At 37.9% G+C, this 16,793-nt stretch overlaps 1 protein-coding gene and 1 long non-coding RNA gene across 2 annotated transcripts in view; one reads left to right on the top strand and one right to left on the bottom strand.

Annotated features, from left to right (window-relative positions):
• LOC146004346 (uncharacterized) overlaps positions 1-16,793 on the bottom strand; it is a 145,981-nt gene that overhangs the window by 112,657 nt on the left and 16,531 nt on the right. The gene's annotated exons all lie outside the window — the stretch shown is intronic.
• Positions 1-16,793, top strand: part of LOC146004345 (transferrin-like) — a 148,120-nt gene that overhangs the window by 74,994 nt on the left and 56,333 nt on the right. Inside the window, exon 4 of the mRNA XM_083143133.1 lies at positions 15,320-15,453. Coding sequence (XP_082999259.1) covers positions 15,320-15,453 — 134 coding nt within the window. The remainder of the gene's footprint in view (positions 1-15,319; positions 15,454-16,793) is intronic.

Here is a 16,793-nt window from a genome sequence, read left to right on the forward strand (position 1 = left end):
TTGCCAGGATTCTTCTCAGATTACAAAGATATTATGTGGAAGGGTGGTTTAAGAATTACATTTAGAAGAGCTGCAAATGATAACAATGCTTTGATGAGGTACAGCACATTAAACTCTACAGGGGAAGCTTTGCCTAATACCCTACCTGATGAAGGCAAATGCATTATTCAGACTATGGAGCTAAGAATCCCTGTTGTTGAATATGAAGCCAGTTATGCTCTTAAATACAAAGCTGATATAATAAAAAATCCACAGATTCCTCTGCAATTTTATACATATCAATGTGTACAGAAGCCCGCAACTGGTACTTATTATGAGTTTGATGCTACAAATTCATTCTCCAGTATTCAATATGACATGCCTGATTTTGTGGTGGTACTGTTTCAGACTGGGAGACACAATAATCAAGAAAAAAGTTCAAGTAAATTTGATAACTGCAACATCAAGAACATTTATCTTAAAAATGGCAGAAATGAGGTCTTTCCTAGAGAAAATTATAATTTAGACATGTCTAAGGATGATTTCCTCAAATTATATGAGGCATTTTCATCATACAAACGTGTCACTACTGGCAATACTGACATGTATTACACACCAGATGAATTCAAAACACAGAGACCTATGTTTGTCATCAACACTTCAAAAAGGAATCAAGTTGTGGTGAATGACAGAACAAACATTAAAATTATCTGTGAATTCCATGAGGCATTACCTGATGACACCATATGTAGTGTTATTCTCATAGGGGAAAAATCATATGTTTATGATGTAAGAAATGAGAGAGTCACGGAGCAATTCTAGAGGGTCTCTGCATATTGCATTGTCTTAGTACTAGATATGCAATATGGGCCTGGTGTCCAATTGAACTTAAACCGGAAGTAGACCGGAAGTGGACCGGAAGTAGACCGGAAGTAGACCGGAAGTGGACCGGAAGTAGACCGGAAGTGGACCGGAAGTAGACCGGAAGTAGACCGAAAGTGGACCGGAAGTAGACCGGAAGTGGACCGGAAGTAGACCGGAAGTGGACCGGAAGTGGACCGGAAGTAGACCGGAAGTGGACCGGAAGTGGACCGGAAGTAAATATGTGTGGGTGGGTGTGGGTGGGTGTAGGTGTATATAGGTGGGTATGTATGGGTGGCCTAGTTTTAAGTATGGCCAAAAAAGGGGCATATTTTTAACAAATTTATGGACAACAATCTCACAGAAGTGCCTTTTGTAAGTATAGACAAATCAATCTGAGGGGGTTCATACTTTCCGAGAAATTCCCGAGGGCATTTTTACAAAAATCTTGGATTAGGCAGGGTTCCACACTTGAGCAAAAAACTCATATGGGCATGTTGAGCTTGTTTTAAGTATAAGCAAATCTGCTTGAGGGGGGTTCATACTTTCCTGGGTTTATAGTATCGTCTTTTATACTACTGGTCTCGATTAGCCTGTGTGTAAATAAAGGCAACAAAATGGTTGAGTTCGAAAATCGAGTTGGGTTAGTGGTTAATGTTGTCACCTGGCAATGAAGAGGTCGCGGGTTCGATTCTCTAGATAGTTAAATTAGGCCAATTGTTTAGTCCCGCCATTATAGGTCCCCGATTAGTCCATCTGTGCATAAATAGTGTTTGAATAAAATCAATATGGCGGCCTTGGGTTAGTAGTGGTTATTGTTGTCGCCTGGTAATGAAGAGGTCGCGGGTTCGATTTTCTAGGTAGTTAAATGAGGCCAATTGTTTTGTCCCGCCATTATAGGTCCCGATTAGTCCATCTGTGCATAAATAGTATTTCAATAAAATCAAAATGGCGGAAGCGTTTTGTGTTTAGCGGCGGCGGCGCGGCGCGGCGCGGGGCGGCGCGGCGCGGGGCGGCGCGGCGCGGGGCGGCGCGGCGCGGGGCGGCGCGGCGCGGGGCGGCGCGGCGCGGGAGGCGGTGTTTTTTATTCCGCGAGATGTTTTAACCAAGTGGTTGAGGGTTCGATTCCCAATGTTGGTGAAAATTGGATATTCAATTGTATTTGTTTAAAAGTTCCGATTAGCTTTTTGTGCACAAAGAGAAAATGAACTAATTGGAAATAGGATGTTTATGCTGTAATGAAAAGGTCCCCGGGTTCGAGGCGCGGCAAAGCGCGGGGTGGGGTGTTTTTTATTCTGCGAGATGTTTTAACCAAGTGGTTGAGGGTTCGATTCCCAATGTTGGTGAAAATTGGATATTCAATTGTATTTGTTTAAAAGTTCGGATTAGCTTTTTGTGCACAAAAGAGAAAATGAACTAATTGGAAATAGGATGTTTATGATGTAATGAAAAGGTCCCGGGTTCGATTCACAATGTCAAATTGGCTGATAATGATATTGTTTTTAAAATAAAAAAAAGAAGTGTGTTGAGTCCCCATTAGTATTTATGCAGGAACAGATATTAAAAATCAAAACAAAATGGCTGTGACTGGTGTTTAGTATTCGAAAGGTTCCAAGTTCGAGTCCAAATGTTGGCTAATTTTTAATTTAATAGTTATAAATTTTTTTTTAGTTTACAGAATTCTTCCCCATTTATTGCATTTTGGCGAACATGTCCCCCCCTTTGTGGGATTTGGACATGATGGAGATATGGAGATATACATAGAAATTGTTGTCAAAGTGCCTAATAATGATTTTCTGTTTAAATAAAAAAAAGTGTGTTATCAGTCCCGATTAGCATGAACAGATATTCAAAAACAAAACAAAATAGCTGATATTGTTGTTTAGTATTCAAAAGGTGTTGGGTTCCAATGCTGGCAAATTGCAGAATAACATTGATTTGTTTAAAAAGTGAGTTACTATTCCCGATTATCCTTGATACACAAATAGAAAATGGGGGTGATTTTGGAGTTTTGCAACCAACGGGGGTCGAGGGTTCGATTTTCACTAGGGGCTAATGTTGGCGTTTTTTACGCAGTCCCGATTAACCTTAATGCATAAAGCTGTTTCAACGAATATCGAACCTGGAACCTTTTGATTACAATGCAAAGATTTTACCACTAATGTATGCTATGTTTTAAAACCAAAAATAAATAATAGTATCGAATTTTTTAAAAGATGCGTTACCACTCTCGATTAGCCATTATGCACAAAAAGATGTGTTTTGAAACCAATGGGGTCGAGGGATCGATTCCAACTGGGTATGTGTGTTGAGGAAACTAAAGGTCAACAGACATGGAAAGTTTTTACTCGCCATCTGAAAATAAGTTTTTGGGCTTGGTACAGGTAGCTTTTTGTAGAAAGCCCCACAACGGCATCAACGTGGCTACCATCTGTGGGGGCCTCTTTTTTTAAGTTGGAGAGGGGCACAAGGCCGCTTGTACCATACAACCTTGCACCGAAGAACCAACTTGTCAACTAGTCACTCACTCCATCATTAAAGTGCACAACATAATATCAGATTTGCACTGATAATAAGCAAAGAATTATAGCGGCTGCATAATTATATTTCAATGACAGCAAATGGTTTCAAATGAATGGTTTTCATTTTATTGTTTACTAAGTAACAGATTTGGTAATGAAAAGCTTTAACATTTGCATATAATATGAGATTTCTTTTGGTATCCAGTTTGTATGTTGACCAAATCACAGATATACTATTACTAAGGATAGCATTAACTTAATCTAATAAAAATATATTCCAGTGCATTACAAAATTAACTCATTCTGTTTCCTGTTGTTTGAATCCATATGGTAAAGTCTCGAAACTTGATGCACATCTTTTTCTTTTGGTATATACCACCTGAAAAACCCTTATTTCCAGCTTACTAACAACGGAATGTCTTTTTGTGCGTACGATTTTGTTCGAGTTGAGTAAAGTTAAAGAGGAGGTGTTGTTGAGAATAGCATTGGTGAGTGATTCGAAATTGATTGTGCTGCTGTTTTTATGGTTTAGACATATGCCTTTCACCTTGCAAACAGTAGTAACATTAGTATTGTTTGGATTTACTACCTCAAATGCATAACTTTTCGGCCCACTGGATGAAAATGCTCTGATATAAGCATTTTTCCCATAGAGTTCTAGTTCATTTGTTAACTCCCCTAGGTAGTCTCCAACAGGCAGATCAACATCACCTGGCCTTTGAATATAAATGACACTATCGGTATCATAGTACAATACATTTTCGCCTAATGTATCCAAATATTCATAAAGCTCTAATCGTGCATGGGTTGTAGTGTATGCTGCAATAACTACATTTACAGTCGATAATAGAAGTGCAGATTCTTCGAGATATTGCCAGTGAACTATCAACATATCTTCATTTATAGGTATAACTTGATGTACTTCAACATAGGGACTTTCTAGTTTATCGAAAAAATCCTTAGGATTGTTGATAATACTAACTTGACCAGGGTTTTCTCTCTGTCCAAATTTACCCCAAAATGAATTCAGCTTAAGTTTTGCTAAGCTTCGTAATCCAGGATTACCACATATTCTGTTTTCATCCAACAACACACCCTCCTTTTCAAAATAGTCAGCTATGTATTTTTTTTTTTTGGATTCTTCATCAATACACCACAATGGCCAGCCGCTTGCTTCAACTTTTGCTTTGAGAAATGTATTGATGTACTCTGCAAAAACACCACCTGATTTTTTTGCAGGATCATATTGTTCAACATTATATTCCCATACCTCATGTAATTCTAAAATTTTGTATTTCTTTTGAACTGCCTTCTGAACTTCATCCACAACCCAGGTTCCAGTTATAGCTCTTTCCCTAGCAGTATGGTTACATTCCGCCTGGTTTATTTCATCGGCACAAGTTCTACATAGAGGGAAAGTTAATTTTGAATTGGTTCGATATGGTAACACAGGATGGTACAGATCTCTCGGTGGAAGTATTGTTGCTTTGACAAGCCCTTCAAAAGAATAAATATCGGGCATTCTTCCCCTACATAAATTTTCACCGGATGGCCAACTGGAAACTTTTTAACTTTGCAACAATAAGGGTACAGGCTACATACATCCTTATATTGAATTGTTTCATTTTCTTTCACAGTGTAATGTAGTTTGGTAGCATTAGTTCTACCACCATAAAACGCCTCCCGGGGAATTATGGGGGCTTTAATTGATAACGGATGTTTTTCAACATAATGTTTCATGGTTTTGTTATTTCTCAACTGCTGATGAAATTCGCACCCCCACATCTCATGGACAATGTAGTTAAGTGCTTTTAATCTGGTAATTTTATTTTCTGTTCTTTCATACCGAAAAGACAAAGTATCATATGGGTCATCATGAAGAGGTTCTGTACGTGAAGTAGGGAAACATTTGACACAACCATGTGTTCTGCATCCTTGATATTCAAATACATGCTCTTGCCCCTTTTGATCTTTAAAATATCCATCTACTTTCAAGTTTCCTCCAACTTTTACTTCTGGTCCTCTGGCTGCATGTTGGATTTCGATTTTATGTTTTTTTTTCCTCCCATACCAACCATTGAATAGCCTCTATAGACTGAATATCACACCATCTGTATCCGTTTTTAGGAATAATTCCTATATGTTCTGCTTTCAAAAATATTTTACGGAATACTTTATTACAAGCTGAAGCGATGGTGATGGCTTCCAATCATGTTGTTTCTCTTTCAAAAGTGGTCATGAATTTCAAACAGGCAGCACGTAGTACATTAACATCTTCTACACAGTACTTTCTCAACTCCTTCTGCATATCGAAAACTACCCCTGTTTTCTGTTGTTCACTATGCCATTCCAAAAAACTGGTTCTCTGATTCTCCATCATAGAATCAACAGCGTAAAATTCAGTACCGGGGACACATCCGACATATTCTTTATTTTTCAAAGTATTAAAAAAATGAGGAAAATACCCTTTGGACATTGGGAGATCAAATGCTTTCGGTAATTTGTTGAGCGCCATTGGAATAAAGTTGAGAGAATCTATGAAATGGATATTATGCATCTTCAAAGATAATATTTTGGCTCCATTCATGATAACAGACGGTGTCCATTTCATTTTTTCGATCATAGTTTGCAGTACAAAGTGCGAATCATACCCTCTACTATTGTGTGCAATACACACAATATTGTTAATTTTGGTGCGGTGAGCTGAAACAAATTGCAGAAAATTGTAAACAGGTTCTGTACTATCAAAAATGTGCTGTTTTTTCCCGCATACACTGCACCATTGAGACATATCTTTGTTCTCAATGCAATTATAGCATACATTTTGGCATACCAAAAGATTTGGAATATGCAGAAAATTGTTTTCAGTGCCTTCTAGTTTTGTGTCCTGCCTCGATTCAATATTGTAGAAAACAAGCATTGCTTTTTTTGATATAAGAGAAGATATTTGTTTGCCATAAATTTTTTGGATGTGACATAGATGTTCAGATGGTACCATATTTTTACAGCTGACACAGAATTTCTGCCCACATATATGAGGATTTCTGTTTGTACGGATAGCATACGCTTTCATGCATTTTTCACAACATTTTACTGTCTGACAAAGAGAGTATTTTCTATTGTAACATGTTTTATGATTATTGTAACACTTTTGACCATAGAAAAATCTGTTACAATCAGTGCACTTTATTTTGGTTTCTGAAACAGTACATTTGGGCATTTCTTGGCATTGTGAACAAACAGCTGTACAGGATCCTAGGTGTCTAGAAACATGATCATATTTCTTATGGCAAGTTTCACAATAGAAATTAGCGGAGAATGCAGCTGTAAGAGATGTTATAACATTAAAATGGTTGTTAATGTACACCAAATTTAAAGTTTCGCGCCTAGGTAATAAAGGACCTTCATATATCACATCACTCCCGGAAAATCCATTATATACGGTAATTTTGAAATCAGATAAATAGTCCTGAAATTTTTGAATTTCGGTAGTTCCTCCACCACCACTCAAATTTTCCCCAGCTTCTCTGCACAGTTTATCCACTTCTTCTTCCATAACACATTTATGTTGTCTAACATACTGATAACGTTTTTTAGGTTCATTTTTGTAAACATTAATACCTCTTGCCACAACCAACGCATAAGTCAAACACCTGCTATCGGAATTTTTAATAGTTATAATTCATTTTTTTAGTTTACAGAATTGTTCCCCATTCATTGCATTTTGGCGAACACGTCCTCCCCCTCGTGGCATTTGGACATGATGGAGATATACATAGAAATTGTTGTCAGAAAGAAATGTTGTATTGCTCTGCAATACTTTTTCCAATGCTGCCCACAATATCTCCATATTTATCGCCTGTGCTTCCCGAAAAGATAACCAAAAAGGGAGATCAGGGTGATCTTCATTCCTGATAGTAATACCAACTTGTCATGCTCGGCCACATCACGTAGAAGATATTGGATCAGTTCTTGCAATCCCTCCTGAACCCATATCACCGGATTCTCATTCTGTGGTTCCCCCCGCAACCGAGCACGCACCAGGATGTAACACAACACCAGTCGCATCGAATTTTTGCTGACGCGTAGGAATGGCGTAGAAATTATTCATTCCTACGCGTCAGCAAAAATTCGATGCGACTGGTGTTATGTTACATCCTGTCGTAGCGGGGTACGAGCGGTTATAATGTTGAGTCAGCAGAACATTCTACCCCCTCTACCTCTACTGCTATTAACAGCAATCAATCCAGACCCTCTGTCTCTATTTCTAGTGAGACCAACCGACATGTTGAAATGTTTCCTAACAAGTATAACAACCAGGATACAGGGATATTTGGGTGTATTGGAACAACCGATGAAAAATGTGGAGATATTTTCCATTTAGAATCTGTTTTAGAGACTAAAGAATTGGAGCAATGTACAAATCATATTTCGCCAGTGTTATACCAAATGGTTCTTCGGGATTGTATTCAGGAAGCGGAAGTGTGCAGACAGGTAGGCGGTGGCGATGATGCAGTGTTACATCATGTTGAAGTTATAGAAGAGACAAGAAGGCGTTACCAAAGATTCAATATGGAAGGACGAATGGTGCGTGCTCGGTTGCGGGGGGCACCACAGAATGAGAATCCGGTGATATGGGTTCAGGAGGGATTGCAAGAACTGATCCAATATCTTCTACGTGATGTGGCCGAGCATGACCAAGTTGGTATTACTATCAGGAATGAAGATCACCCTGATCTCCCTTTTTGGTTATCTTTTCGGGAAGCACAGGCGATAAATATGGAGATATTGTGGGCAGCATTGGAAAAAGTATTGCAGAGCAATACAACATTTCTTTCTGACAACAATTTCTATGTATATCTCCATCATGTCCAAATGCCACGAGGGGGAGGACGTGTTCGCCAAAATGCAATGAATGGGGAACAATTCTGTAAACTAAAAAAAGGAATTATAACTATTAAAAATTCCGATAGCAGGTGTTTGGCTTATGCGTTGGTTGTGGCAAGAGGTATTAATGTTTACAAAAATGAACCTATAAAACGTTATCAGTATGTTAGACAACATAAATGTGTTATGGAAGAAGAAGTGGATAAACTGTGCAGAGAAGCTGGGGAAAATTTGAGTGGTGGTGGAGGAACTACCGAAATTCAAAAATTTCAGGACTATTTATCTGATTTCAAAATTACCGTATATAATGGATTTTCCGGGAGTGATGTGATATATGAAGGTCCTTTATTACCTAGGCGCGAAACTTTAAATTTGGTGTACATTAACAACCATTTTAATGTTATAACATCTCTTACAGCTGCATTCTCCGCTAATTTCTATTGTGAAACTTGCCATAAGAAATATGATCATGTTTCTAGACACCTAGGATCCTGTACAGCTGTTTGTTCACAATGCCAAGAAAAGCCCAAATGTACTGTTTCAGAAACCAAAATAAAGTGCACTGATTGTAACAGATTTTTCTATGGTCAAAAGTGTTACAATAATCATAAAACATGTTACAATAGGAAATACTCTCTTTGTCAGACAGTAAAATGTTGTGAAAAATGCATGAAAGCGTATGCTATCCGTACAAACAGAAATCCTCATATATGTGGGCAGAAATTCTGTGTCAGCTGTAAAAATATGGTACCATCTGAACATCTATGTCACATCCAAAAAATTTATGGCAAACAAATATCTTCTCTTATATCAAAAAAAGCAATGCTTGTTTTCTACAATATTGAATCGAGGCAGGACACAAAACTAGAAGGCACTGAAAACAATTTTCTGCATATTCCAAATCTTTTGGTATGCCAAAATGTATGCTATAATTGCATTGAGAACAAAGATATGTCTCAATGGTGCAGTGTATGCGGGAAAAAACAGCACATTTTTGATAGTACAGAACCTGTTTACAATTTTCTGCAATTTGTTTCAGCTCACCGCACCAAAATTAACAATATTGTGTGTATTGCACACAATAGTAGAGGGTATGATTCGCACTTTGTACTGCAAACTATGATCGAAAAAATGAAATGGACACCGTCTGTTATCATGAATGGAGCCAAAATATTATCTTTGAAGATGCATAATATCCATTTCATAGATTCTCTCAACTTTATTCCAATGGCGCTCAACAAATTACCGAAAGCATTTGATCTCCCAATGTCCAAAGGGTATTTTCCTCATTTTTTTAATACTTTGAAAAATAAAGAATATGTCGGATGTGTCCCCGGTACTGAATTTTACGCTGTTGATTCTATGATGGAGAATCAGAGAACCAGTTTTTTGGAATGGCATAGTGAACAACAGAAAACAGGGGTAGTTTTCGATATGCAGAAGGAGTTGAGAAAGTACTGTGTAGAAGATGTTAATGTACTACGTGCTGCCTGTTTGAAATTCATGACCACTTTTGAAAGAGAAACAACATGATTGGAAGCCATCACCATCGCTTCAGCTTGTAATAAAGTATTCCGTAAAAGATTTTTGAAAGCAGAACATATAGGAATTATTCCTAAAAACGGATACAGATGGTGTGATATTCAGTCTATAGAGGCTATTCAATGGTTGGTATGGGAGGAAAAAAAAACATAAAATCGAAATCCAACATGCAGCCAGAGGACCAGAAGTAAAAGTTGGAGGAAACTTGAAAGTAGATGGATATTTTAAAGATCAAAAGGGGCAAGAGCAAGTATTTGAATATCAAGGATGCAGAACACATGGTTGTGTCAAATGTTTCCCTACTTCACGTACAGAACCTCTTCATGATGACCCATATGATACTTTGTCTTTTCGGTATGAAAGAACAGAAAATAAAATTACCAGATTAAAAGCACTTAACTACATTGTCCATGAGATGTGGGGGTGCGAATTTCATCAGCAGTTGAGAAATAACAAAACCATGAAACATTATGTTGAAAAACATCCGTTATCAATTAAAGCCCCCATAATTCCCCGGGAGGCGTTTTATGGTGGTAGAACTAATGCTACCAAACTACATTACACTGTGAAAGAAAATGAAACAATTCAATATAAGGATGTATGTAGCCTGTACCCTTATTGTTGCAAAGTTAAAAAGTTTCCAGTTAGCCATCCGGTGAAAATTTATGTAGGGGAAGAATGCCCCGATATTTATTCTTTTGAAGGGCTTGTCAAAGCAACAATACTTCCACCGAGAGATCTGTACCATCCTGTGTTACCATATCGAACCAATTCAAAATTAACTTTCCCTCTATGTAGAACTTGTGCCGATGAAATAAACCAGGCGGAATGTAACCATACTGCTAGGGAAAGAGCTATAACTGGAACCTGGGTTGTGGATGAAGTTCAGAAGGCAGTTCAAAAGAAATACAAAATTTTAGAATTACATGAGGTATGGGAATATAATGTTGAACAATATGATCCTGCAAAAAAATCAGGTGGTGTTTTTGCAGAGTACATCAATACATTTCTCAAAGCAAAAGTTGAAGCAAGCGGCTGGCCATTGTGGTGTATTGATGAAGAATCCAAAAAAAAAAAATACATAGCTGACTATTTTGAAAAGGAGGGTGTGTTGTTGGATGAAAACAGAATATGTGGTAATCCTGGATTACGAAGCTTAGCAAAACTTATGCTGAATTCATTTTGGGGTAAATTTGGACAGAGAGAAAACCCTGGTCAAGTTAGTATTATCAACAATCCTAAGGATTTTTTCGATAAACTAGAAAGTCCCTATGTTGAAGTACATCAAGTTATACCTATAAATGAAGATATGTTGATAGTTCACTGGCAATATCTCGAAGAATCTGCACTTCTATTATCGACTGTAAATGTAGTTATTGCAGCATACACTACAACCCATGCACGATTAGAGCTTTATGAATATTTGGATACATTAGGCGAAAATGTATTGTACTATGATACCGATAGTGTCATTTATATTCAAAGGCCAGGTGATGTTGATCTGCCTGTTGGAGACTACCTAGGGGAGTTAACAAATGAACTAGAACTCTATGGGAAAAATGCTTATATCAGAGCATTTTCATCCAGTGGGCCGAAAAGTTATGCATTTGAGGTAGTAAATCCAAACAATACTAATGTTACTACTGTTTGCAAGGTGAAAGGCATATGTCTAAACCATAAAAACAGCAGCACAATCAATTTCGAATCACTCACCAATGCTATTCTCAACAACACCTCCTCTTTAACTTTACTCAACTCGAACAAAATCGTACGCACAAAAAGACATTCCGTTGTTAGTAAGCCGGAAATAAGGGTTTTTCAGGTGGTATATACCAAAAGAAAAAGATGTGCATCAAGTTTCGAGACTTTACCATATGGATTCAAACAACAGGAAACAGAATGAGTTAATTTTGTAATGCACTGGAATATATTTTTATTAGATTAAGTTAATGCTATCCTTAGTAATAGTATATCTGTGATTTGGTCAACATACAAACTGGATACCAAAAGAAATCTCATATTATATGCAAATGTTAAAGCTTTTCATTACCAAATCTGTTACTTAGTAAACAATAAAATGAAAACCATTCATTTGAAACCATTTGCTGTCATTGAAATATAATTATGCAGCCGCTATAATTCTTTGCTTATTATCAGTGCAAATCTGATATTATGTTGTGCACTTTAATGATGGAGTGAGTGACTAGTTGACAAGTTGGTTCTTCGGTGCAAGGTTGTATGGTACAAGCGGCCTTGTGCCCCTCTCCAACTTAAAAAAAGAGGCCCCCACAGATGGTAGCCACGTTGATGCCGTTGTGGGGCTTTCTACAAAAAGCTACCTGTACCAAGCCCAAAAACTTATTTTCAGATGGCGAGTAAAAACTTTCCATGTCTGTTGACCTTTAGTTTCCTCAACACACATACCCAGTTGGAATCGATCCCTCGACCCCATTGGTTTCAAAACACATCTTTTTGTGCATAATGGCTAATCGAGAGTGGTAACGCATCTTTTAAAAAATTCGATACTATTATTTATTTTTGGTTTTAAAACATAGCATACATTAGTGGTAAAATCTTTGCATTGTAATCAAAAGGTTCCAGGTTCGATATTCGTTGAAACAGCTTTATGCATTAAGGTTAATCGGGACTGCATAAAAAACGCCAACATTAGCCCCTAGTGAAAATCGAACCCTCGACCCCCGTTGGTTGCAAAACTCCAAAATCACCCCCATTTTCAATTTGTGTATCAAGGATAATCGGGAATAGTAACTCACTTTTTAAACAAATCAATGTTATTCTGCAATTTGCCAGCATTGGAACCCAACACCTTTTGAATACTAAACAACAATATCAGCTATTTTGTTTTGTTTTTGAATATCTGTTCATGCTAATCGGGACTGATAACACACTTTTTTTTATTTAAACAGAAAATCATTATTAGGCACTTTGACAACAATTTCTATGTATATCTCCATATCTCCATCATGTCCAAATCCCACAAAGGGGGGGACATGTTCGCCAAAATGCAATAAATGGGGAAGAATTCTGTAAACTAAAAAAAAATTTATAACTATTAAATTAAATATTAGCCAACATTTGGACTCGAACTTGGAACCTTTCGAATACTAAACACCAGTCACAGCCATTTTGTTTTGATTTTTAATATCTGTTCCTGCATAAATACTAATGGGGACTCAACACACTTCTTTTTTTTATTTTAAAAACAATATCATTATCAGCCAATTTGACATTGTGAATCGAACCCGGGACCTTTTCATTACATCATAAACATCCTATTTCCAATTAGTTCATTTTCTCTTTTGTGCACAAAAAGCTAATCGGAACTTTTAGACAAATACAATTGAATATCCAATTTTCACCAACATTGGGAATCGAGCCCTCAACCACTTGGTTAAAACATCTCGCAGAATAAAAAACACCCCACCCCGCGCTTTGCCGCGCCTCGAACCCGGGGACCTTCTCATTACAGCATAAACATCCTATTTCCAATTAGTTCATTTTCTCTTTGTGCACAAAAAGCTAATCGGAACTTTTAAACAAATACAATTGAATATCCAATTTTCACCAACATTGGGAATCGAACCCTCAACCACTTGCTTAAAACATCTCGCGGAATAAAAAACACCGCCTCCCGCGCCGCGCCGCCCCGCGCCGCGCCGCGCCGCCGCCGCTAAACACAAAACGCTTCCGCCATTTTGATTTTATTGAAATACTATTTATGCACAGATGGACTAATCGGGACCTATAATGGCGGGACAAAACAATTGGCCTCATTTTACTACCTAGAAAATCGAACCCGCGACCTCTTCATTACCAGGCGACAACAATAACCACTACTAACCCAAGGCCGCCATATTGATTTTATTCAAACACTATTTATGCACAGATGGACTAATCGGGGACCTATAATGGCGGGACTAAACAATTGGCCTAATTTAACTATCTAGAGAATCGAACCCGCGACCTCTTCATTGCCAGGTGACAACATTAACCACTAACCCAACTCGATTTTCGAACTCAACCATTTTGTTGCCTTTATTTACACACAGGCTAATCGAGACCATTCAATATTGATATCGTCGCCTTGTAATCAAGGGGTCCCAGGTTCGATACTCGGTGGAGGCACATAGTGGTCCGAATCACCACTTTTCAACTGTAGCTCCAATCCTGATTAGTTTTGCCGTGCATAAAACGGACTTAAAAAAACTAACTCAATCTATCAATCAAGCAATATTGACTCTACGAGGAATCGAACCCTCAACGCCTCTTGTTTTACAGAGCAATAACCTTAGCCGCTAAGCTTTCGGGGTAAAGCACCTTCGGCGCCATCTTTAAATCATTTCTTCATGTCTTTGAATCACACGCAATGTTTGCGCGCGCATTTCCTCCACACACACACAAACATACGGACATGTTAGGTTAGCGTACATCAAGAAACAACGTGACAAATCCATTGACCCCCTCCCCTCATCGCTTCCGATGTCTTCAACGTGATCAGACACGTTCTGCTGACTCAACAATAAAACAGCTCGTACCCCGCTACACCGGATGTAACATAACACCAGTCGCATCGAATTTTTGCTGACGCGTAGGAACGAAGTGCTGCCTCTCTACTTATGTGTACCTTTATTTTTTAAAACATTTCTTTCCTCGTGTCATTTTATGTTGCTTTAATTGTTGTTTCTCCTGCTGTCACAGTTTCATTATAAAGGGTCGTTCAGTACTATATATAAAACTTTAAGTAAAAGATATAGACTCTACTACGCCACAATCCAACGATGAGAAAATGGCGGAAAGAACAACACATTACTATATTCTGATTAAATTATTAAGTATCGTTAAAGAAACTCTAGCAGCGATGAGAAGGAAATAATGAGACACCTTTGAACCTTATTTGCAAATGATCTATACCCCAGCACTGCTCCAATTGCTCCAGTGCAGTCACTGCTATAGATGTGAAAATTGCCTCGCTGTGTACGAAAAATCACAATCGTGTCAAATTATTTGCATGTCACAATTACAGAATTTTAGTCGGTTTTCAGAAATAAGTCACAAGCAATACGTGCTACTCGGAACCTTATCTTCAAAATTAAATTCAACATTTCGTGCTCAAGTGACTCAACAATCCGTTTTTCTGTATAAATCAACCTATGATTAGAAATCAAAATTCACAAAATTTCAGCCATTGATTCAACGTACGCAGAGTATTTCTATAGATGAAATTTCAATCTTTTACAGTGTTCAATCCACGAAGGATTTTCGTAATGAAGGGTCCTAGCAATAGAACCATTACTCGAAACCGTTCTTTATTAATTAATATTTTCGATGAACCCTAGAGTTCAAAATATATCTTTTTGACTTATCAATGTGTCTCTATTAAATGAGGTTGACATTTTCGAAAATATTAGTCGGTTACCAAATTATGAAACGGTCTTGTGTATGTAAATTTGTGTAATTATCAATGTTTTAATTACAATATCCTTAATACTTTATTTTTTATATTTTAGAGGAATTTCGGTACAGTGCAGTCGCTATTGTAAGAAACGACCTCCATTTCGAAAGCCTGGCAGATCTCAAAGGGATGAATTCGTGTCACACAGGATTTGGGAGGACAGCGGGCTATAAAATACCAGTCACCAAGGTAGGTTTTGATCTTGTTTTCTTCATATATAATACATAATAATCTACTAAAATTATTTAACGTATACAATATTTAATCTGTAATTGTAATAGAGATAAAGGAAACTTTTGTAAAATCCGCGCACTTACCTTCTAGGAAATTGACAATCTTGAACAGGAAACCTTTCCGTAATCTCTCCTTCCACGCATTTTCTGCATGGTTTATATCACCCACACGGGTCGGTGGTCTAGTAGCTACGGCGTCTGACTGTTGCACGGGAGACCCGGGATTGATTTCCGGGGTGGTCGGAATTTTCCAGGCGATGTCCCAGCATAAAGTGGTTCTGGGGCCCATCCAGCTTCAAACCAATCGGTACGTGTGTGGTCAACCCTGGGTGGTAAAGGCTACGAACGTGGTGCTGATCCCATTATCTCCAAAATGGCCGAGATCACGAATGCGTGGGACCGTACCCTCACATCCCCTAAATGTTCCTTCACGGCACGGTGCTATATGCACGGGGAACTTTACCTTTACACAGGGTGTTCTTGAATAGCATCGACAAACTTTCACAGCTCCTACAGGATAAGTTGAACAACTTTTGCATTACGATTTGATCTCAGCCTGTACGAGCCCTCGAAAAATTACATTTTCTGTTGTGCGTGTTTATATCAATGGAACACAGAATCAGGTTTGTCACTGAGATTTACTCGGTAAGGAGTATCATGCATATTTTTCAATAAAATGTAGAAAAAATCAACAACATCTTTGTAAACATAAATCCGCTTCACGGTACTTTTGAATCTATTAAAGGTACACAGGCGGGGAGGGAGCTGACGGAGATGCAGACCCCTCCGAAATTTTGAGAAAATCAACATTTTCAAATGAAAGCTGCAACGATCTGGGGTCCAGGAAGCCATAAATTCTAATGGGTTTTATTGGGTTCCGCAACAGGAACCTTTCCGCCCAAGATGCGTATTGTTTTATTGAAAAAAGGTTCCTGGACTGTATTAAAATTGATCCGAAGAAAAACGTTTCTTGGAAGTATTTAAATAGTATTTATATTCATCCAGGAAAAAGGTTCCTGGACAGTATTTAAATTGCTCAGATAAAAGATGTTCCTGGACCGAAAATCAACCAACTTACGCTTGCTGATTTACTCTCCTGGACCGGAATTGAATTTATTTAAAATTCCTGGACCTTTTACAACCCTGCTTGTAGGTACATTCAGATATTTCGTATCCAAACGTACTTGGGATATGTTGTCAGTGTGAAGAAATTCTGTCGTAGCCTTTATTCACGCATTTTGCATATCCGTCGCCACACTCGCCAACAAATACTTCCAGAAGAAACATTCTCCCAAT

Source organism: Lepisma saccharinum, chromosome 21 (genome assembly GCF_977018435.1).
Source record: "Lepisma saccharinum chromosome 21, izLepSacc3.1, whole genome shotgun sequence".
Taxonomy (NCBI): Eukaryota; Metazoa; Arthropoda; class Insecta; order Zygentoma; family Lepismatidae; genus Lepisma; species Lepisma saccharinum.